The 24,372-nt window shown below is 38.2% G+C and overlaps 1 protein-coding gene across 1 annotated transcript in view; it reads right to left on the minus strand.

Annotated features, from left to right (window-relative positions):
• Positions 1-24,372, minus strand: part of LOC139725769 (cilia- and flagella-associated protein 337-like) — a 73,313-nt gene that overhangs the window by 40,521 nt on the left and 8,420 nt on the right. Inside the window, exons 4-12 of the mRNA XM_071636851.1 lie at positions 21,624-21,707; positions 18,154-18,207; positions 9,589-9,654; positions 7,951-7,985; positions 6,900-7,023; positions 6,165-6,267; positions 5,470-5,557; positions 3,583-3,716; positions 2,753-2,855 (exon numbers count right to left, since the gene is read on the minus strand). Of these exons, the coding sequence (XP_071492952.1) occupies positions 2,753-2,855; positions 3,583-3,716; positions 5,470-5,557; positions 6,165-6,267; positions 6,900-7,023; positions 7,951-7,985; positions 9,589-9,654; positions 18,154-18,207; positions 21,624-21,707 (791 nt within the window). The remainder of the gene's footprint in view (positions 1-2,752; positions 2,856-3,582; positions 3,717-5,469; positions 5,558-6,164; positions 6,268-6,899; positions 7,024-7,950; positions 7,986-9,588; positions 9,655-18,153; positions 18,208-21,623; positions 21,708-24,372) is intronic.

Consider the following 24,372-nt stretch of genomic DNA (forward strand, 5'->3'; position numbering starts at 1 on the left):
CACTTGAACATTTTGGTGAAAACATATTTCATTCTGATTGTTAAAGTTTTAAAAAGAGTTCTAGTAAACACTTAATACAGTAATGGGCGTGCAATTTTTACATACCTACGATATTTATCTTTCTGACAGTGTAATTACGCCAGTCCTTGTATCTGAGATGAAGATACAAATCACTCTATTGCAACCCATGTTAAAATCTTTAAGTAAAATTTCTCCAATATATGGCCAAACTGCCAAATACAATTTCTGTTAGTCAGTTATTTTCAGTTATTCACTGTATACACTTTTATTTTCGCATACAGATATCTTCGCAAATGAGGGACATTTTTGCAAGATGTTTTCTTGAACTGACAGAGAGGCCTTCATAAGTGCACTGTACCTTTAATTAGCGCATGGTGACATTTTCACGTTGTTAAATTCAGTTCAAGTATGATTTGCAAAATTTGCGAAAATTAAACCCTTGCAAAAATAACAGCTCACACAGTATTCAATTTCATTGTTCTTTAATAGTTATATCTTTACACATTTGTCTATTTATATTTTGCTATCAAAGAATTCTTTATTTTTTCTTTTCACATTGTTTTGGTACATCGAAAAAATAGCGCTCCCGAATAAAAACTTTCTGGAGCATCAATTTTCATAAAAGAATGTGATACCGTGCAAATAACCTGCTAGTGGGCAAATAATTCAACGTTATGGTTTGAAACACCTTTACAACATTCCCTTATCTATATTTTCCCTCAAAGAATCCTTGACATTTCTTTACTCACATATAGTTCTGAGATATATCTGATCTAAAAAATAAGAAAAAATAATCATCACTTCCAGAGGCTATCTTCTATTTCAGTCAAATTTTCATAAAAAAACATAATCCCTTGCAAACTACAACGTATCTCTCCTACATGTATCTCTAACAAGATAGTCATTTTTACTGCGAGGTTCTTTGATAAGTGTATCATTTTTATTTGATAACAAATGAAGATAGAATAAACTGACCAAAAAGAATATAATCTATTACCTTACAAGTGGACATTTTCGCGGTGTTGAAATTTTGCGCAACCAGAAACTAGCGCGAAAATAAAAGCATGCAAATATTTTTGCTTGCCATATATTCCTGTGCGTGATGCCAAATGGCCACCAATTAAAACCGGAAATTCCCATGTATTGAGTATGAGTATTGTGTATTTTGAGTATCTCAAAAACTTCATGGATGCAAGAGTTGCATCATCCAGATTCGGATTCAGCACCCTCGAAATAGGGTAGAGTCATCAATTATTTTCAATTTTACACCATTTAGAAGGAAATACGTGTGAATTTTCGGTTTTGGCGGCCATAATGGGGGCCATCTTGAATATCTCAAAATCCTCAAGGATGCAAGAGTTGCATCATCCAGATTCGGTTCAGCACCCTCAAAAAAGGGTAAAACCATCAATTGTTTTCAATTTCTCACCATTTAGAAGGAAATACGTGGGAATTTCGGTATTGGCGGCCATTTTGGCGGCCATTTTGGCGGCCATTTTGGCAGCCATCTTGAATATCTCAAAACCCTCAAGGATGCAAAATTTGCATCATCCAGATTCGGACTCGGCAGCCTCGAAATAGGGTAAAACCTTCAATCATTTTCAATTTCTCACCATTTAGAAAGAAATACGTGGGAATTTCCGGTTTGGGAGACCATTTTGGTGGCCATCTTGAATATCTCACAACCCTCAAGGATGCAAGAGTTGCATTATCCAGATTCGGATTCAGCACCCCCGAAATAGGGCAAAACTGTCAAAAAACATTGGGTGGACGGTAAAACAAGGTTAGGCCCAAAAAGTGGCTTTGGCACCCAGACTACAGTCCTTTTTTTCCCTTGGGGTGAAACAAACAAACAAACAAAACAGAAGAAAATTAAAAATGTCACTATGCAACTACTATGCCTCCGCCATGTCACATTGTTCTCCCAATAGGTCTGTGGTACATTTTGACAATGTAAGACAAGTTTCACATGGTTGCAAAAAAAAAAAAAATGAAATGACATATTTGTAAGTTTGGCACAACCATGAATGTACATTCCTTGGACCAGGTCTCATTTCGATGGCTAACATGTTTCAGAGAGCAAATATTTGGGAATCGAAAACTTTTACTTGACCTTTGACTTCCCGGACCACAACTTCACTTACTAATGATATCCAATCTCCACAATAATACTTTGAGCTATTTTTCAAAATATGAGAGTAATAGTGATGTTTCAAGATTTTCACTTGATCCTTGATAGTTCAATATAGTGGATGCACTGAATAATCTCTGAGGTAAATGGCAACAAAAGTGAAATCTTAGCATTTTTCACTTGACCTTCCATCTCATGGCCCACAACTTTCTCTGTATAATCTTTATCAGCAGTTTTCATGAAAATACCTTTAGGCATTGCAGAGATATGGGGAAAAAGGATATAACCTTGACCTTTGACCTTTTGTGTGTGCATCCAAAAGTTGATAGTCATAGCTTCCTCCATTCATACATATACATTGTGTGTGTGTGTGTGTGTGTGTGTGTGTGTGTGTGTGTGTATAAACATTATATGGTTCTCATCCACAAAATCAATTTCCGACAGACGGAAAGATGGATGTACAATCAAAAAACATAACGCCTCTGGTGGCACTTCATGGTGGAGGCAGGAAAAAAAAAATCATTTCTGAAATGAGAAGTGGCTAATGATTAATTGAATGCACTTCTTCAATTGCGAATGAAAAATTTGTCCTGTTATAACTTGCCTTGCCTTGCCCACTCCGAGTGACCATTGTGTCTTATCAGGCGACAGTATTTGAACCTGTCTTTCATCAGTTGCTTGAAGCTCACATTCACTATTTGTTCTGAGAAAAAAATAGATGACGCAGAAAAAAATATGTTGTTAATTTCTTCTGACTTTGAAATAAATATGGCAAAATATGAAAGATTGATTTTTTTTTTCAGAACATTTGGCAATATGGCAATTTCTAAAAAAAAAGCTTTTGTCAAACATGAATACATGGAAGCTAGGAATTGCCAATGTACCTCAGAGCATGATTACGTATGTCAGGGACAGGGATATAGGTGAAAGAAGACAAATTTAATTCCAAAATTGCTTAATTGGACTTTCTTTTTGTTTCTAAATTGATTTTCATTCATTTTTTAACTGAATTATATTATTACACGAAGGCTGCTGCAACATCTTTGTGATTCATTTTATGCTGTCTATGCATACTGGGCATTATTTTGCATGCATACTGTTAAATGTACATATATATATATATATATTCAAGGAGGGTGAATGGTTTATGCCCATGTAGATCATGCGTATTAGAGCCTGAAACTACGGGAAGTTTTGCATCACTCAAAGTACATGTAGTTATCTCTGTTGTGTGATCAAGTGCTCACACTATGGGAAGTTATTGGGAAGTAAACTACAAGTAGTTTTGTGTAGTATAACCACAGCAATGGAACATAAAGAGAGATTGGTACCTGTTGACTGTGACATCAGTAATTTTTACACATAAATAACACACAGAAAATTCTTTCACAAAATGAAGATGTCTAGAGTCAATATATATTTTTTCTCACCCTGCCCTTCTCCACCAGGCTGTTGTGGTCTGTCAAACAGTGCTATATTTGCTGAAGTGAAGTGGAAAGCATTAACATGCCCACCAGTATCTCCCATCACTAGAATGGCTTCATTCGAGTTCTTTGGGTTACTCCTTTGTAAAAACAAAACAATCAAATGAGCATAGTGTGAGTGTGCATTTGTAACAAATTGAAAATCGCTATATGACTGTTCATGGGAAAAAAAAAATAATGGCAATGGCTTAAAAAATAAAAGGGAGAACTCTGTTTTTGTCTACATCTGATAAAAAGGATTATTGCCAACAAAACTGCCCATGTGTTGCTGGGATGGCAAATATTGCAAAGCTTATCTTTGATGATGCTCCAGTGTAACATCTACAAGGCAACATGATACATTTGAACCAGCTCCTGATTACAGAAATAATTAGGAAGACGTATACATCTGAGATGATTACAACAGTTTAACTTGCAGCTCAATGGTTCAACAAAAGCGAGATACAATGACCACCATCTGCCAGAAGCACGTTAAAGCAGACTGCATGATTCAATTAACAGCTCACCATCAACTATTAAAGGACAAGTTCACCTTCATAAACATAAGGATTGAGAAAATGCAACAATATTAGTAGAACACATCAGTGAAAGTTTGAGGAAAATTGGACAATCGATGCAAAAGTTACGATTTTTTTAAATTTTTGTGTTGGAACCGCTGGATGAGGAGACTACTACAGCTTGTGTGTCATATGCGTACAATAGTATAAAGAAAATATAAAAGAAAATTCAACATATTTTCACTTTTTTCGCATAATAAAAGAGCAATTGACTTGCCTCTTTGTAAAGGCAGGGGGAATAATATTACCCATAACATTTATCGGTAACGAGTCAGGGGAATGTGTACTTTTTTCAAAAGATGGAATTTTGTGAAATTCTCTTTATATTTTCCTTATATTGTTGTACGCATGTGACATCTAAGTTATTCATACACTGCAGTAGTCTTCTCATCCAGCGGGTACTGCACAAAAACTTCAAAAATTCATAACTTTTGAACGGATTGTCTGGTTTTCCTCAAACTTTCAATGATGTGTTCTACTAATATTGCTACATTCCCTCAATCCTTATGTTTATGAAGGTGAACTTGTCCTTTAACGAACAGTCTATCTCCAATCTGGTAAGAAGTCATTTGAAGACAGAGACTCTTCTTCATAAGCTGGTAAGCATGATGTATGACAGTGACCCTTTGTCATAAAACTGCTGCAAGACTTCCAAATTTCATGTGTCAGAAATCATTGACCTAAAATCTTATCTCCTCTACATTCAAACTATCTCACTCATCAATCAAACAATCTTTATTGCTGATGCAGAACTTCTCTAGACATACACTTGTAACTCTTCTCTCTTAATACTGCCAACTGTGATACAGATATTTTCATGGTGTAATCATTGCATCAACTCACAATTCATATGAAATTCATCATACATGTAGTCACAAAGCATTCAAAACATCCTCTTTACATACGTGTCGTAAGACTGATGAAAACTTATACAATCCCATAAAGAATTATGTTTCTGATTTGGGTGAGTCAGGATATTCATTTAGGCTGTCATTTCTGTGCTTGTGATACAACCCCCGCCCCCCCCCCCCCCCAAAAAAAAAGAATTTACGGAGACCTCTTATTTTTACAGAAATAACTGCAGCTAAACATGCAGAAAATCACTGAACCCCAGAAAGTCAGATTTCTCTGATGAGTGATACACAAAGGCACATTATAGAGCATGAGTTGGTAAAACACAAAATTATTACCGAGCATTCTGCTGGTGTACACACCAAATAATGCAGGGGAGATTTACTGTAAGAGGTGTGAGTGAAAAAGAGCATGCTAAACTCACCAGTGATCCATGCTGAGAGGGGTATGTTCAAGCCCATACACTCTGTACTGTACATTGAACTCCAGTTTGGAACTGAGATCATAAAACACTGAAAAGAAGGCCCTAATGAATAGTATGCACTGCAGCGTCATCTGAATATTTGGTGCTTTTTACAAATTGAAACACCATGTTCCAAAAGGTTTTAATTAGGGTTGACATAACTCCTAGTAAATGCACTTTACACAGAAGATTGTAGTTAATGAACCTCTTTGACGCCTCTCTATACATGTAGCCCAAAGCTCACTAAAATTAACACGCAATGCAAATATAAAGTGTGTGTGTGTGTGTGTGTGTGTGTGTGTGTGTGTGTGTGATTAATTGCCAAGCTACCTTTGACATTAACAAATGAGAACATGTAAATCTAGAACTAATGCATACAAAGTACTACATGTACATGGTTTTAAGCCAAAACAAATAAAAGAAAAATGATAGCAAATAAGTTAAATCTTTTTTTTTTCCAGAAAAAATCTTCCACCCATAAAATGTTGATTTTTTGGTGACGTCATATTTACTCATATACATATACGTGAAATTATATCAAGCTCCATTTGTTTGTTTGTCATCACATGTAAACAAAAATCAGATGTTTGGATGGACAAACACATGAACAAATAGATCAAGGTATTAATAAACAACAATAAAATGCTGAACGTTACCGATCTCCTTGCTAGTAAATGCAAGAGCTATCTTGTTGATGTTTTGGAGGACAACAAATGTTGTGACCCACACGTCTCTTGGCTTTACTGATTCATTGCTAATCTACATAAGACAAAATAAGAAACAGAAGAAAAGAGGAAAGATATAGAAAATAAACATGATGGCATAAAACTGATATTAGAAATGATGAGGTAATGACAACAGTGTCTCAATAACACAGCTAAAGTTTTAGCCTTGAAATTGGATCACTATGAAAATTTGTGAATAAAGGTATGCTTTCAAATCATTTCATCTCTCACATGGCTGTCTTTGAGGCTTTACATTGTTTGGTCTGTCTGATAACTTCCATACGAGCAATAGTAAATCACAACCCAGTTTCATCTGACTTCTTTCAAATCTATGCAGGAACATTACGGTACATACATGGAATGTGGTCCACTGCTTGACAGGAAACTATGAACATTCTGTGTGATTAATAAAATTCCCATTGTCAACAATGCTAAAGTATGCTGCAAAAGCTGTTCAGTTATACAGTTGCGAGTGCAGCGCATGCACAGCCCTACACTAGCCATTACATTATATCTAACTTTGTGGACTCATGACTTTAATAACAATCAATGTGCATAGTTACCAAGTACATTATAACTGCAACTGATATGCACTTTTGCTGTGCAGATGTTCACACCCCAGATTAGCTTATACGTGTACATTGTAAATGTGTCTCCCTTTCTCACCTTGATGGATTTCTGCGTTCGTAGTTGACTGTCAAATGTTGATATGCTGCCCTCTTTGCTCACGATGATGTAGCGAGATGTATTCTTGATGTATGCTACCTTCTGCACAACATCCTTGTGAGGACTTGTGGAACAGAATAACCAGATATTACTGATGGTATGTATAGTAACATGTACAAAATCATGTTTAATATACATCTCAAATATAACTTCATGTGTTCAATAGAAGTAAAATCTTTGTATCCTTGAATGAGCAATATGTATCATTAATACCATTGGCTCCAGCTCTGCAATCATCAAATCAAAATTACTCAGTCTAGAACCTTCAGTCATTTAATCCAAAGTAAAATCATGTCTTGCAATCTCGGCAACTTTGAATTTTTGCAGCATTATCGTTGGAGTACAATGTTCATGAGGCATTGAGTGTAACGAATGAGTAACATCTACTCATGCAATGCCCCCCCCCAAAAAAAAAAAAAAGTTTTGCATGTGTATACTTGGGATAACTTCAATTAGAATTGAATGACCAAGTAGTCAGTAATCAGTCTGTGTTCCCATAACCAACTCTAAAAATGGTCATATTATACATTATTTTTCAATGATTAATGCCAACCACAAAAAAGGTTGCCAACACAAAGGCATTTTGTCAAAAAGGCCAATTCTGATTATAGTTGTCAAAATACTAGTTTTGTTCTTGTAGCTTTTCTTAAGGAACATATTCGTCTGTGTTCATTAAGCCAAATCATTGCTGAAACTACATGGCATGGTTTTACATATTTGTATTCAAAATCAATCATACATTCCTATCACAATTTTCTCTAATATTAAATTGATCTCATAATCAAGACAGACTCAGGGCTGAGACAGACACTTGGCAATTTGCAAAATCTTTGAAAAGTATATAATATATATTTTTTTCTTCTGATGTATATGACAAAAGTAATGTAAAGCTCATAGAGAATCCTTTAGATCATTATGTGCTATAAAGAAAATCATAAATTACCATAATTGTTTTTTATCAATATAACTTTCCACTTCTTCTCTGTCTTACCTGGGGAGGTGTTTAATATCCTTCCACTGGGGTACCTGAAAGTCATAGAAAATACCATTGATCATTACAGCTCAATACTGTCTGACAACCAAATTACACTTTGAGAGTTCACTCTCTCTTCACTTTATTCTTCATGGTTGATATGCCAAAATACAGACAAATTCCACTGGACACTATATAAATGTTTACCACAGACTGACAATATTTCTCTGATAAATTCCACCCTTCGTCACAATCATTACTGAATGGGTTATTGCATCATAACAACTAGGCCCTGTTGCATAAAAGTTACTATTGTGATAACTTTGCCATCCAATGGTAACTACCATGGTAATGATACTCAACAGCCAATCAAAATCAAGAATTCCATGGAAGTTACCATTGGATGGCAAAGTTACAATAATGGTAACTTTTATGCAACGGGCCCCTGGTGATGTTGTGTCCAAAAATACAATTTCAAGTCGTAAGGCTGATGGGTGACATACGAAGCTAATATTTCATATGCATTGTAATTTCAAAAATAAATAAAAATTGTAAAGTAATATTTTGCGGCAACTGTAAAATCACACATCAAATTATTAACAGGCATTATACATGATGATTTAAAAATTGAATTATTCAATCAAATCTAATCAAAATATGTAAGTAATGCATTTTGATTAATTCCTGGAATAAACAGTCATCAGGGAGTTTTTGCAAGTACGACGCAGCTGGTATTTGAGCGTGCCATGTGCAAAATTTGCTTCTGCACATGATCAAATCCGAGAAACGTCCCATCCTGGGGAAAAATGGTACGGTATTCGGCCAAAATAGCGTTCGGTCCCGATGCAGCTGGGCAGGAGTGAGCCAGCCAGCCAGCCAGCCAATCAGCAATCTTGTCCCCATGCCTCCGTCCTAACGGGAAAGCGAAACTGCATAGATATGGGGACGGAAGTCCGAGTACGGGGACTGTCACAGGTGAATGCTTCTGTGTATTCTCGGTCTTTCCGTCCTGTAGCGAAAACTCCCTATTCACTCTTAATAATTCTTTCTTGTTTGCTGTAGAAACACTTTGCATGAATGAAATACACTGCATATAGAGGCAGGTACAACCTAACAGAGCATAGACTAGCAGATTAGAAATAATAATAATAATAATAAAAACTTTTATCAAAACTCTTAAAGATTATGCCACCTTGCTTGTCATTAAAACTTTTAACAAAACTCTTAAAGATTATGCCACCTTGCTTGTCATGGAATATCTCAATGTCTCTGTATACACACCATACTTCCACTGCCCAGATTGGGTTAAAGGCTAATATTTCACTTGAACATTGACACATTTTAGCTTTAAGTGGGTATCTCATTGGTTTGGAGACTAGATGGTAAACTGGTGATGACTAGAGTCTTGATGAGCGTGGAGACATCTTTGCAACCACTCCATAACTTAAAGATTCCTGGAGACTAGCCTGGTCTCCAAGGAGTCTCTCCAACGAGAGAATCAAACATGTTAGACAAAAAGAATATAGAAATAATAAAATAAAAATTTTAAACCATAATTCTACTTTTCCTAAGAAACTCACATTTGTACAGAGACAAGAGACCAAAATCCAACAAAAGATATTACATGTCATTCCAATACAATATCCTCATACATACCTGTGTTGACTTTACTCTGTCATCCTTCTCTACATACTCCAGAAGAAGGTGTGATGTAAACTTGTCCTGTGAAGATGATTTACAGGACAAGATTGTGACATTTTGAAGTGCATAATAGTCAGGAAACAGCATTCGTCTGATTGCATGTAAAGCTCCCTTATCCATTCATACCGATAATCTCATGTATGCCATTATTTCTGATGCCTGTCACATTTTGAACAAGAGACCAAGGAGTCTAGCACTCAGCTGATCATCGATCATGAGTTTACCTCCCACAACATTCTTGCAGACTAGGATGGGGGGGTTGGGTGTCCGGACACTTAAGACTCTCACGTACATGCTGACTTGCTTATTCTACTTTGAATATGCATTTACGCGCAGCTCCTCACGGACAAACAACTGTTTATGTAAGCGCGTCATTGTCAAACCAGACGCACTTTACAGTACGCGTCCGGTCCCACAACCTGTCCGGACACCCAATGACTGGGTATACTAGTCCTACTCACGAAGAACAAAGCAAAATTGAGGAGCTTTCGGGGATTTCCAGAAGGGCATGGTGTCTATTTACTATCACACTTGCAATAAATAATACCTGCCAAGTTTGTAGAGAATGTAAATAGGTGTGAAAACTGGCCCTGAATTTAGACCCAGCACCAAAGGGATAGTCCCTGGATCTGCTTCAAATAGTGTTTGAAGTGTATTTACTCAGAGCATTTCTGGTTTCATACAGGGGAGGGGTGACTCTAGGGGTATAGTGCCTATTTTTACAAATACAGTAGTCTCTGCTTAATCTGGTAGTGTCTGGCACAGCATTCCTTACCCGATTATGCGGAGACTACAAAGAAGATACCCCATACTAATCACTCACCTCTCTGAATCAGACACACAGCACGCATCACACATACACTGTATATCACTTACAGTCACAGCTCATCTAAAATCACACAACTGCCTTACCTGTGTCTGCAGCATAATTTTGCAATCATTCATCGTGCAATCATTCATCATGCATGTGGCCTGAGGAGTGCTCATCAGGCCACATGCATATTTCTAAACATTTGCCATTTGAAACTAAATTCCTAAATGCATATATGCAGCCAAATGCTGCAACAAATTGCTGCAACTAATTACGTCAGCTTATCAAGAAATGGGACAGGTTGCAAAAAAAAAAAAATATATCAGCTGTTTCAAGAAGAAACAAGGAAAAGTAGAAATTACGCGGTGCGTAATATATGTCCCCGCCGGAAGTAGCATTTTGTAGCAAAATGTACAATACAGGTCACAAATCAAGGTCAAAGGTCAAAGAAGTCAAAGGTCAAAATTCTGTGTAGAAAGTTTTGAAGCCCTCACCTGCTGCCATCACATAAAGCAAACGGAATCGAAATCGGGTTAGAAATGACGAAGGAGTAGCATTTTGTAGCCATTGTACAATATAGGTAAAAAATCAAGGTCAAAGGTCAAAGAAGTCAAAGGTTGAAATTCTGTGTAGAAGTTTTGAAGCCCTCACCTAGTGCCATCACATAAAGCAAATGGAATCGAAATCGGGTTAGAAATGGCGAAGGAGTAGCATTTTGTAGCAAAATGTACAATACAGGTCAAAAATCAAGGTCAAAGGTCAAAGAAGTCAAAGGTCAAAATTCTGTGTAGAACTTTTGAAGCCCTTACCTAGTGCCATCACATAGAGCAAACAGAATCGAAATCGGGTTAGAAATGGTGAAGGAGTAGCATTTTGTAGCCAATGTACAATATAGGTCAAAAATCAAGGTCAAAGGTCAAAATTCTGTGTAGAAGTTTTGAAGCCCTTAGCTAGTGCCATCACATAAAGCAAACGGAATCAAAATCGGGTTAGAAATGGCGAAGGAGTAGCATTTTGTAGCAAAATGTACAATATAGGTCAAAGGTCAAGGTCAAAGGTCACAACTGAAATTCTGTGTAGAAGTTTCAAAGCTCCCACATAGTGCTATCATATAAAGTAAACAGAATCAAAATTGGCTCATAAATGACAGAGAAGACAAAGTAGCAAATTGAAGATTTTGATCACACACGGACGCACACACGGACACACGGACGGACACACGGACGGACACACACACGTACGGAGCCCGTTTCATAGTCCCCTGCTCGAACTCGTTTGGCGGGGACAAGAACCCATCCCACTGAATCTTGAAGAGAAACTACAGAAGCTGAAAAAGGACATCCAAGCACAGTCATACACAGCCTACTGGAATCATGTAGAATCTCTCTTCACACCTACTGACACATCAGATGAGTTTAGTTATACCTGTATGAAAAGATTCTGGAGCTTTGTGAAGAACAACAGACTAGACAGCAATGGAATTCCTTCGTTAAAGGAAGATGGAAAATCAGTGACAAGTTCAAGGGAGAAGGCAGAAGTATTGTACCGCCAGTTCATGAAGGCATTCACTCTGCAGACAAGTCCACTCTCAGATCTTCTCCCCGTAGAGTCTCCCTAATCACCCATGTCAGAAATCGACATCACCACAGCAGGCTATAGACTCCAACCTGGAAAAGCACCTCGATATGAGGGAATCCCAGCCCTAGTTCTGAAGAAGTTATCTTGTGTAGTTGCTCCAGCACTTTGCGCAATCTTCCATCTTTCCTCCGAAACCAGGGAAATTCCACATGACTGGTTATGGGAAAATGTGGTGCCTATCTTTAAGATGGGGGACAAAAGGAACCTAGAAAACTATCGACCCATCTGTCTTGTATTTAAGCTGTTGGAACGCATCATTGCTAGTAACATTATGAGAATTAGCAATAAAAGCAACATCCTGTATGACCATCAAAATAGCTTTCGCCGAAGACATTCCTGTAAGCTTCAACTTTTGGGCCTTGTTAGTGAGCTCTTGGAAGAATATGGAGGAACACAATCAGACTGAAGTTATTGTGGCCGACTTCGGAAAAGCCTTCCTTAAAGTTGGACACAGGAGATTGCTTCTCAAACTGGAGTACTACAGCATCAGAGATGATAATATCAAGTGGATATCTAGCTTCCTGAACAACTGAAAACAGCAAGTTGTACTGGAAGGCACAACTTCATCTCATGTGGAAGTAGGATCAGGTGTCCCTCAGGGTTTTCTGCTACTCTCACAAATTTGTTCTGCACAACATTACATGAAGTTCAGAAGTGTACCATATTTGATTTGAATCACTCAACTAGAAATGTCGCTATGGCGACTGGTATGCCTCCGCCATGATGCATGATTCTCCTAATAGGTCTAAATAGTACATGTGGACAATGTGTGATTACATTTTCACAAAATTGGCAAAATGTTAAAATGACAAGTTTGTCACAAATGTGTTGAATATTGACCTTCCTTGACCTAGGTTTAATTGGATGAATAGGAGAGCATGTATTTGGGATTTACGGACTTCAACTTGACTGTGACCCATTCATACATTTATAATGCATTGAGTAATTTTCAAGGTATGGAGAAAAAGTGCAATTTCTGTATTGAATAGTAATAAAATTGTTACCATTTTCATCTGGCCTTTGACCCTAAAATTCATAAGATAATCACTGTCAGGCAGAACATGCATAAATATGTAGTACGTTTCAAGATAACTTGAGCCACTTCCAAGATATGGAGGAAAAACTTAGTTCAGCACTTTCACTTGATCTTTGACCTTTTGACCTTTGAGGCAAAAACAAAAGAAAACTAGAAATGTCGCTATGGCAACTGGTATGCCTCCGTCATAATGCATGGTTCTCCGAATAGGTCTATAGCACAATGCCTTGACAATGTGTGATGACATTTTCACATAACTGGCAAAATATTAAAATGACAGGTTTGTCACACATGCATTGAATGTTCGCTTTCCTTGAACTAGGTTTATTTGGATGAATGGCTATACTGTCTATTAAGCGTGCAGGTATTTGGGGATTTGTACCCAACTTTTGACCCTTTTTTAAGTTTAAAGAAGAAGTGAAATTTAACACTTTCACTTGATAATTCGACCTTTTGGCCTTTGACTTTTGACAAAAACTTCCCAGAGAATCTGTATTGGGTAACAAATGCATACACTAAGTTTCAAGAAAAAAAAATCCTGCTGGCATTACATAGATAAGAAGGAAATAATGGCATTTTGATGAGTGGACCTCGACCTTTGACCCCCTGACCTTTGACCCATGAACCCTAAATTGATCACTGCCAGTCAGTACATGCATGAGATACACTTTGTATACTAAGTTCCATGAAGATACCTTGAAACATCTGAGATATGGAGAAAAAAGTGAAATTTTAAAATTTTCACTTAACCTTTGACCCTTGACCTCATGACCCAAAACTCTCTCTGGGGAATCTTTATTTGGTAGTTCATGTATACACCAAGTTTCAAGAAAATACCTCCAGGCATTGCAGAGATATAGGGGAAATAGTATAATTCTAAGCATTTGACCTTGACCTTTTGACCTTTGACCTTGAGCGTGTGCACCCAAAAGTTGATAGGCACAACTTTACCCACTCATACATATACATGCCAAGTTTCATTAGGATACCTCTAACAATTTTTTAGATACGCTGTCCACAAAATTGATTGCAGACGGACGGACGGACGGAAGGACGGACAACCCGAAAACATAATGCCTCCGGCGACACTTCGTGGCGGAGGCATAAAAAAAACTTTCCAGAGAATCTCTATTAGGTTATGCATACACCTAGTGTAAGAAAAAATAATAATCCTGCTGGCATTGCATAAACATGAGGGAAATAGTAAAATTTTGAAGTGTTGCCCTTGACCTTTGACCCCTGACCTTTGATCCCATAAACCCTAAATTCTCTAGATAATCACTGCCAGTCAGTACATATACTATGTTCCATGAAGATACCTTGAACAATTTCCAAGGTACAAAGAAACAAGAGACCCGCGGGTCTAGCGCTCACCTGAGTATCGCAAGTTCACCTTTCACGCAGTCACTAATCTAAATTATTCACAGCTCTACCAAAATTTGACCAGGCGTTCTCAAGTAGAAGATGAAAATGTACAATAAGGGCCCAAATGTTTTAAGATTCCTTAATTTGGGGGGATGGGGGCCCCCTGGGGCCCTCTGGGTGGGGCATGGTGCCCATTTTTATAAATTGAGATCCTGACCCCCTAGGGATGCTACCTGCCAAGTTTGACGAAAATACATCATGAGGTTTTCAAGAAGATTAAAATGTACAATTTAGGCCCCATTAGAACCCCTCCCCACCCCCCTCCCCTGGGTCCCAAGGGGGGCACCCCTGATTCTGCCATGAACAAACTTGAAACTACAGTCATCAATGTACTAACTCATAGTATTAACTTAGCTCTATCACTTCTGGTTCTAGAGAAGAAGATTTTTACAGATTCCCTAATTTTGGGGGGTTTGGGCCCCCCTGGGGGCCCCCTGGGTGGGGCATGGTGCCCATTTTAACAAATTGAGTTTCTAACCCCCTAGGGATGCTACCTGCCAAGTTTGATGAAAATCTGTCATGGGGTTTTCAAGAAGAAGATGAAAATGTAAAAAGTTTACGCACGACGCACGACGGACGACGGACGACGGACGCCGGACGAAGGGCGATCGCAATAGCTCACTTGAGCCTTTGGCTCAGGTGAGCTAAAAAGGTGAAGTTTTAATATTTTTTACTTGACCTTTTGACCTTTGACCTTTGACCTCATGACCAAAACTTTCACCAGAGAATCTTAATTGGGTAATTCATACACTAAGTTTCAAGAAAATATCTTCAAGCATTGCATAGATATGATGGAAATAGTGAAATTTTATGTATTTGACCTTGACATTTTGACCTTTGACCTTGAACATGTGCACCCAAAAGTTGATAGGCACAACTTCACCCCCTAATACACATACATGCCAAGTTTCATTAGGATACCTCAAAAGGTTTTGATAGTTACCCTGTCCACAAAATTCATTACGGACGGACGGACGGACGGACGGAAGGACAGATGGACAACCCGAAAACATAATGCCTCCGGCGACACTTCGTGGCGGAGGCATAAAAACTGAAAAAAGAACTTCACTGCAAAGGTTTGTCCCGATTTGCTGGCCATAATGCACTGCTCCCACGGCAACACACTTCCGCTCCTTTGTTCTACACAACTTTATATTACAGTAACGATGTGTTTAAAGTTCTATATTTTAACCTGATCTCAATGAGATTCCAGACGTAATACCATGTTACCATGGCAACACAACTTCCAATACTCTAATATACTGAAAATGTGCCTTGCACATATTTACATTGCGCTAACAGGCATGTCACATTTCATTGGAATTGTATGACAAGGCAAGTGCCATAATGTCTCTCGCCCATTCGCGTACAAGAAATTGTACGCGAATGGGATATAACAGATGAAAAAAAGAGAGATATAACAGATGAAAAGAGATATAAAAGGGTAAAAATTTATGGCAAAAAAGAAACGTGCCATAAAAACTTAACATTGGGCCCTTAAGTTCATTAACCCATGCTTTGTGACCATTACCCTTGTGGTGACCATCCACTCCCCAAGGGACATCTACCATTCAAGTTTGGTCACAAATGGAGTTATGGATCATAAGTAATATGACCCATGACAGAAACACGCCATAAAAACTTAACATTGGGCCCTAAAGTTCATTGACCCCTGCCTGTGAGCTTTGACCTTGAGGTGACCTCTGTATTATGTGGTAAAATGTGAAACTTTGTATGACCCCTCTCCCTCGAAGTTTGATTGCAATTGGAGCCAAGAGTAAAGAGTTATTGAAGTTTTTGTAGCGTTACTGACAGACGACGGACGGACAGACGCAGCACGCGATCCCTTAGTCTCCCCTCACCTCCGGTGGGCTCGACAAAAACTGGGAAGTAGTTCAATCTGCACACTTTTCATCTGATTTTGGGAAACACAATGCCCTGTTATCATGGCACAGCATTTGGTACTCTTGAAACAATTCTTGCACAACTTAATATAAGTTTGAAAAACTGGAGAAGTACACTTGTAATTTCATCTGCAAGTCTTTTGTCTGATTTTGAAGGCCATAATGTGCCATTGCCATGGCAACATACTTTCTGCTATGTTGCAAAATATATCTTGCACAACTTTAAATTGAGCTTAGCATGTGTGCCAAATTTTGTTTGAATTGCTTGAAATCTGGAAAAGTAGTTTGATGCGCAGACTTTTTACCTGATTTGGGGGCTATCTTTCCTCTCCTCATCATTTTAGCAGCTGCAATGCTTTAATCTGATATTGAAAGTTTGCTGATCGTCATCTTCATTGTCAGACATCTGACTTGATAACACAAACGTAGGTGTGAGTCTTGGTTATGGATGGGATAACTTAGTGTTAAGGCGAGGGAGTTGCTGCACATGAAAAGTCACGGTACTGCTTTGTTTTTCCCCACTGTTTTTCTTTTTTTTTTCTTGCAATAGTCTCTCCTGGACAGCACTGCTGGATTAATGGATTTCGGATGCATTGGTTAGATGAAATCAGAATTCTCAGAATTGACAATTTGCCTTGTACCACCCACTCTGGAATGTCAAACTTTCAAATAGCAAAAAAAAAAAAAAAAAAAAAAGATAAAGAAAAATGTTTCTGACCTAATGATGCATTCTGATAGGTGTGTGAGGTTCTTGCATAGGCCATTTATTTTGCAGTGTTTTGATATTTGCAAATTCTGATGGTCGATTGCCTTTTGCAAACTTAGCAATACACAGCAGTATTACTTTCTATACGAGAAATGCAATGCCTGGAGTCTCTCAGGTACGACATCAACAACTAACTTTTCTTCTGAAAAGGCTTCAGTCTCACTCCAGCACTGCTCTTTTCAATCACAAATTCAACTATTTGTATGATATCATGCTTACAGTATACACAGTTAAAGGCACATAGTCAAATGCGCACGCGGGCGCACGGTGCAAGTTTCCTATAGAGACCTACGCTATCGACGCTGTGGCCCACTTCCCCAAGTCCGAAGAAGTCCGATCCACTGTAGTCAGTGGTCCGATCACAGTTCGGCTCATGATTCGGCTGAGGGGATAACAGCTTTAGCAAACTTTTTTTGTGATGTCATGATAAGAAGCACATATGCACGCACCCTGGCATTACTACAGACTGTGCGATGCGCAGAGAAGACAACGAAGGCAACGCTACTTACAAAATAGCAACACCTATGCACTTTACTCTTGATGACAGCTCAACTTAGGTAATCTTCGTATCAATGCTAATGGTGATCGGCAGTATCATCAACAGTGCCCTCTATACTACCGGGACTATGCACCTTTAAAGAATTTTAAAAAGCCACATAGGTTAACAGCAAATGTAAAATCTTGTGGAACCACTGTAGATGGTGTGAAGTACTTTAGTACTCACTAACAAAATCCAACTGGATATATGATAAAGGGATATGATGATCCTACAACCATATACATGTACAGTGTATTGTGCATATTTCATACCAGTTCACTGAAATCTCATGATCAAAGTAAGACATACAGTAAGTCCAACACAGTGAAAATCAAAGAATCAAGGTTCAGTGACATTTAGGTAATAGTCTGTTATCACCACCAAACTTTGTGTCAATCTTACCCAATTGACAGTGCCTTCTTTCGTCACATCAATCTTGTCAAAAAGCTCAGCATACTGCAAAAGAAAGTAAACATAAGAAGTTGTGATTATTAGACTGCATGCACGAAGTCTTGCAGCAAATTTTGTTGGTAAATTCTTGAAAAGTTTGCGGTCACACTGCCCAACCTATGTGAATCAAAATAGTGGACAGAGAAACTATGCATAGTTCTGTGTAGGGTGACCATGCCTCAGGTGACTCATATGAGCCTTTATTCCCATTTTGTAGAATAGATTAACCCCATTTTAACTGGGGGGTCAAATTGACCCCCCCTCGACGTTTCGCGCCACGATTCCGCAATGTGCAAAGATTTTGCAGCATCGTTTCATGACTTTTTTCATTAAAGTCTCCCGCATATTTTGAGACCAAATTTGTGACGTCCGGGTACACCGTTCTGAACTTACATAATGTTTTGCATATGCATGTCAACCCGAAAACAGCTCAAAAATTCATGATATCGCGTGCAAATCCAATGCAAATTGTGTTTTTTGGTTGAATTGATATAAATTAGATTATTTCAACTTTTAACCATTAAAATTAATCAATTCCAGTGTAGATAAGCTTGAAAAAGTGCCTGCAACAAATTTTGGCAAAAAACCAATGAAAAACAAAAGGTCGAAAAAACAATAAAATACATAAGAAATTAACAAAACAATAAAAAACAAAAGAAATTGATTTTGATTGTGCTATTTTTTAACAGCACAATTGTTTGCTGTGTCTTGAGGAATTCTGACACAAAAATTTAGCAATCCTTCAGTCTTTTTAATGGAGTTTTAGGTGAAAATATGATTTCATGCATAAATTTGCATTTATAAAAAATAGAAAGTCAATATTTTTCTATTGTATGACCATGTAATCTTGTAGTTGACATCCGGCTCTATCTTTAGGCACAATTTCGAGGTGATCGCGCGATCGGCGGCCGAGATCTGGGGGGGGGGGGGTCAAATTGACACCCCCCCCCCAAGTAAAAACTTGGTCTCAAATAGCCCAGTTAAAATAGGGTTAAGCTATAATGTAGCAAGCTTTATCGTACAAAATGTAAGTAATGCACAGAAAAATGTTTTTCAGTAGCAGCAAACCAGGTACTTTTGGACCCTTCTTTTAACAGCAAAATCTGATCAGTTGTGGTGACAAAGTTTATTCGTTAGAACTAACAATAAGACCGAACTGGCTCTTCCCTTCAACTTCACCAACTCTTGTCATTTCTCCAATTTCTCATTTCTTATTGTTTTTCTCCTATTAAACTGCTGTTCCATTCCTTTCCTTTTGGAGAAAAATGTGTGGAATAGAGGGTGACGAGAAATATCCTTATCATTACTGTAGCACAAATCAAGCTTAATATGGTTTCGCCACATATGACATACCCATAATCATAATGTCTCCAACAGAGTGTAGTGCTGAGGGATAACAAGGAAATTTTATGGGGAGAGAACTTACTTCACATAAAATTCACACCATTTCACTTTGCTGCAAAGTTGCTTCATCATAGCATGTCATAGCATGACATAGCATGACATAATTGCTCATACATGTATCCATTTGAAACAATGATATTTTCATTAAATATTACCTAGATATTACACTTAGAATTTGGTAGTATTTAAATGAGAACAATTCAACTGCAGTGTGCAATCAACAGGATAGCCTCTGCCTTCTCAAGCAATTACTCTACATATATTCTTCCACAATTACCTGGTCTGCTGTCACATTTTGACAAAGTTTATTAATCTTGATTAACCGCTTCTGCACAAAGGTAATATTTCATATCAATTTGGAATAATTGGACTGTCCTAGTGAATGCTATAACTGGAAAATGAAAGTTTTAGCTAAGTTCAAGTGACCTTTGACCTTGGATATTATGGTGGTAGTTCATCTATTCTTACCAGTTAAGTTTACCATCACATATTCTTCGCTGAAGTTATGGCAGGAGAGTGGCACATTTTGTACAAGTACCCTGGACATTGACTATGTCCTTTCAAGACTATTACTCCACACAAATGACTGCCTATTATTTTCCATCTTTCCTAAACAAAAATATCATAATTGGATGTTACTTGCTGAATTCATTGTTGCAAAATTTCATTGCATTTACTGATAGAGGATGAGTCCCGAGTCTACTCAGGCAGGTGTCTACGGGAAATGCGTGCTGTAGCAAAATCGGTCCGTCCTCAAAGGGATAAAAGAAGAGTGATCTTTGACACACATTTGACCTTGCACCATTGCAGGCATTTAAAGGGGATGACTAGTAACTGATTAGTGGGAATCAGTGGGAATGCTGGGGGATGATTGTTCCAATTCTTGTGGGATTCATTTAAGAGTACATTATATTAAATTATTGGCTTCAGAATGGTCTCATATTCAAGTAATTTGCAGTTCAATGTTTCTAGGTTAGCATGCCTGTACAGTGAAGAGGCATTAAACTGCACATTAATTGAATATGAGACTGTTCCGAAGGAAATAATTTTCACAATATATATTGGGTAATACATGCATACATCAAGCAAAAAAAAAATCCTTCAGGCATTGCATAAATATAAGGAAAGTAGTGATATTTTGAGGAGTTGACCTTGACCTTTGACCCCCTGACCTTTGACCCATGACCCCCAACTTCCCTAGATAATCACTGCCCATCGGTACATGCATATACTAAGTTCCATGAAGATACCTTGAACCATTTGCGAGATATGGAGAAAAACATGAAATTTCAACCTTTTTTTTTCACAAAATAACCTGTGACCTTTGACCTTTGACCCCGTGACCCTAAAATCCATACGACGTACTATCCCCCCAGGATATACCCTCATACCAAGTTTGATGTAAAACCACCACACGGTTCTTGAGATATCCACAAAAACAAAACGGGACGGACGTACGGACGGACGGACGACCCGAAAACATAATGCCTCCTGCCACTTCGTTGGCGGAGGTATAAAAACTCAGGTTGGACTCGAACCAAAAACCTTTTGATTTCTGGAAAGGCATCACATCCACTGCACTATCGAGCTTCTACCTGATAGCCAGTAATGGTTCTAATCCCTCGTAGCAGTGGGTAGTGCACATTAATTCAAATTGAATGATTCTTGGGTTATGTTGTTTTTATTGCAACTGATTGACAAATCGCCTTTCATCAACATGAATAAGCAGTGATTATTCTGTGTCCCCCCCCCAAAAAAAAAATAAAAAATCAAAAAATTAAAAAAAAATAAATCATGGGTACACACCTACTCGGGATGGACTAGAACCAATGACCTCCTGGTTAAAAAGACGGGTGTCATATCCACTTAAAACTACCGAGCTTCCACCAACAGCCAGTGATGGTTCTGATTCCTTACAGCAGTGGATAATGGATTCTTCTTCAAATTAATGATGATTGAGTACTATGAACTATCATGGATAATACATTCATAAATGATTGCAGAGTTGAAGTTCTTACCTCTGTTTGTGTGCCTTTTGTCAACACAGTGTCCAGAAGATTGCAAAATTCTTCTTTATCAAGTCCATCTCTGTCAGTATATCTCTGTAAGAATGTTTAAAGATCAATGTATCAATGCCCTAACCTCCATAAGTACATTTTTGATGTGCTATTTACCTGTCTTACTTTTATCCTCTTTAGTTTTACAACTGGATACTTCTAGTTTCTCACAATGACTATATCCTTAAAGCCAAAACATCGGTAGTTCTGGGACGCCTGCCAAAGTTGTCAAATTTCTCTCCCAAACATGAACGTATGCCTAGGAAATGTGCGGAATAACGCTGTAATAACAAGATATTCAATGAGTAACAACGAAAATTCGAAATATTATTAACCAAAAAGGTTCAGTCTCATAACTTAACCAAACGGGGTCAGGCTAAACTCAGACTCGGGGATAACTCGGCCTCGCTCTGACGGCGGGCTGAGTTGTCTTGGTTGTCCCTCTAGATTGTAAAGTGTTGTACTATGGGAGTGGCCTGTATAGCGCTTCTGGCTACTCGCAGTAATGGTCCGAGTTGTTACAACGCGCGCATCAAAAAACCTTTTGGCGCGCATGCAAAATTGGTGTGCGCCTATCAAGCACCTCTAAAAACAATCAAAGACGCTTGATAAACAACAACAAAAACTTCAAAGACAGCGCGTCTCAGCAACTGAGGTGATGTGCGTATACGCTTGAGGACCGCGCGCTGTCCATTTATTTTGTACAGGATTAGCACGCACTTTCCAGTCTGTTCAGTTGGTGCCAGGTAAAAATGGCAGAGGTAAAAATGGCAGGGGTAAAAATGGCAGAGGTAAAAATGGCAGAGGTAAAAATGGCAGAGGTAAAAATGGCAGGGGTAAAAATGGCAGGGGTAAAAATGGCAGGGGTAAAAATGGCAGGGGTAAAAATGGCAGGGGTAAAAATGGCAGAGGTAAAAATGACAGAGGTAAAAATGGCAGAGGTAAAAATGGCAGGGGTAAAAATGGCAGGGGTAAAAATGGCCGGGGTAAAGATGGCAGAGGTAAAAATGGCAGAGGTAAAAATGGCAGGGGTAAAAGTGGCAGTGGTAAAAATGGCAGAGGTAAAGATGGCAGAGGTAAAAATGGCAGAGGTAATGATGCCAGAGGTAAAAATGTCAGAGGTATATAATTATCATGTCAGTGGTAAAAATGTCAGAGGTCAAGTTGTCAGTGGTCGTAATGTCAGTGGTCAAAATGCGAGACATAAAACTGTCATTGATAAAAATTTAGTCGTAGAAATGCAAGAGGACGAGGTAAAAGTGACAGAGATTTTTTTTTTCTTCATGTTTCTGACACTTTTCTCGCAATACGCGCTTTTCGTGCCTTCTCCTGAAATAAAGCACGGGGGAGACCGGGGAGAAATATGGGACACTCATGCAACTTGAAAAATGCTCGGCCAGTCAACAATCCCATTATACCAGTGAAAAGACGAGCCTCGGTACACCTGAAAATGGACATATTAACCACTGTACAGCTCTACAGGTATCTTGTCAGTAAAATATCAAACTCACTATAGATCTGGTAGGTCCTAGAGGTATTTTAATAAGTGTGCAAACTTCTGAAAATGACATTGCTTGATAACAGACATGCAGGTTAAAAAAAATGAAAAATTCGCAGGGATCTTTTACTGTTTCTGTTACCACTGGGAGAAATTTGATAGGGCAGTGTTACATTTCTCCCCGCGGCACATGTAAATCCTACTTTGGTCATGATGGTTATCTAATTTCTCTCCCGGTTGTCTCATTTCTCCCCGCTTGACGTCCCATTTCCCCCAAAATTAGGGGCTAAACAAATCATTAATTACACGAAAATGTGTTTATATATATAGGGGTATCACTAAGTACTCTACGATAAATTTCAGAATCTATACTACATAATTATGATTATGACCTAGTTTGACAAAATATTTTAAAAGTTACATGGAATCTTTCATGATGATGCAAAAATGTCCCATTTCTTCCCGGTCTCCCCTACACTTTCCTGCATTTTTTTTTCTCACGGATAACCTCTGCGTTTTAATGGAAAGGACCAAACCTCCCACCCAGCCGCCAAGGTCTTTAAACTATTGCAAATGGAGCATGTACAAAAATTGTCCAGAATGAAAACTGTATTCCTTCATGACCAGTAGGGCCTACGTACATGTACAAAATATTTCCCTCGTTTTCCTCACTTACAGGTAGAATACATATCGCATCACCTGGCCTCTTTCTGGTTTATTCGAAACATTTTCATCGGGTTATGAGATAAGAGTGCATAAACCGTTACGTAAATGATGTACGTTATTATAAACATTAAAACGAAAAAAGAAAAAGTAAACATGTGCATAATGATCACAATCGATCTTTCTCAGGGCAGCACAAAAAGAAGAACTTATTCACATTCATAGACAGTGTGCGTGTTTGCATGGTAAATATGGGGTTGGTTCATGCAGAAAAGAAAGTAGGCGTATACTTATATTTGTCATGCACCCGGGGTTGAATTGTTGAACTGTTGGCTTCCTTTTCATTGTGTTATTACTACATTAAATTTAGCATGACTCCAAAGTCTTCAAAATAAAAAATTCATTCACAACACAGGGGCGGATCCAGGAATTCCGTAAAGAGGGGGCGTGTTTACAAAATTAAAGGGGGGGGGGGGCGCACGCACCCCTCCCCCCCCCATTTTTTCTTTTTATTTCTTTTGTTTCAACAAAAAATAAAGGGGGGGGGGG

Source organism: Diadema antillarum, unplaced genomic scaffold (assembly GCF_040938485.1).
Source record: "Diadema antillarum isolate AM-2024a unplaced genomic scaffold, OU_Dant_1.0 seq00000059_RagTag, whole genome shotgun sequence".
NCBI lineage: Eukaryota > Metazoa > Echinodermata > Echinoidea > Diadematoida > Diadematidae > Diadema > Diadema antillarum.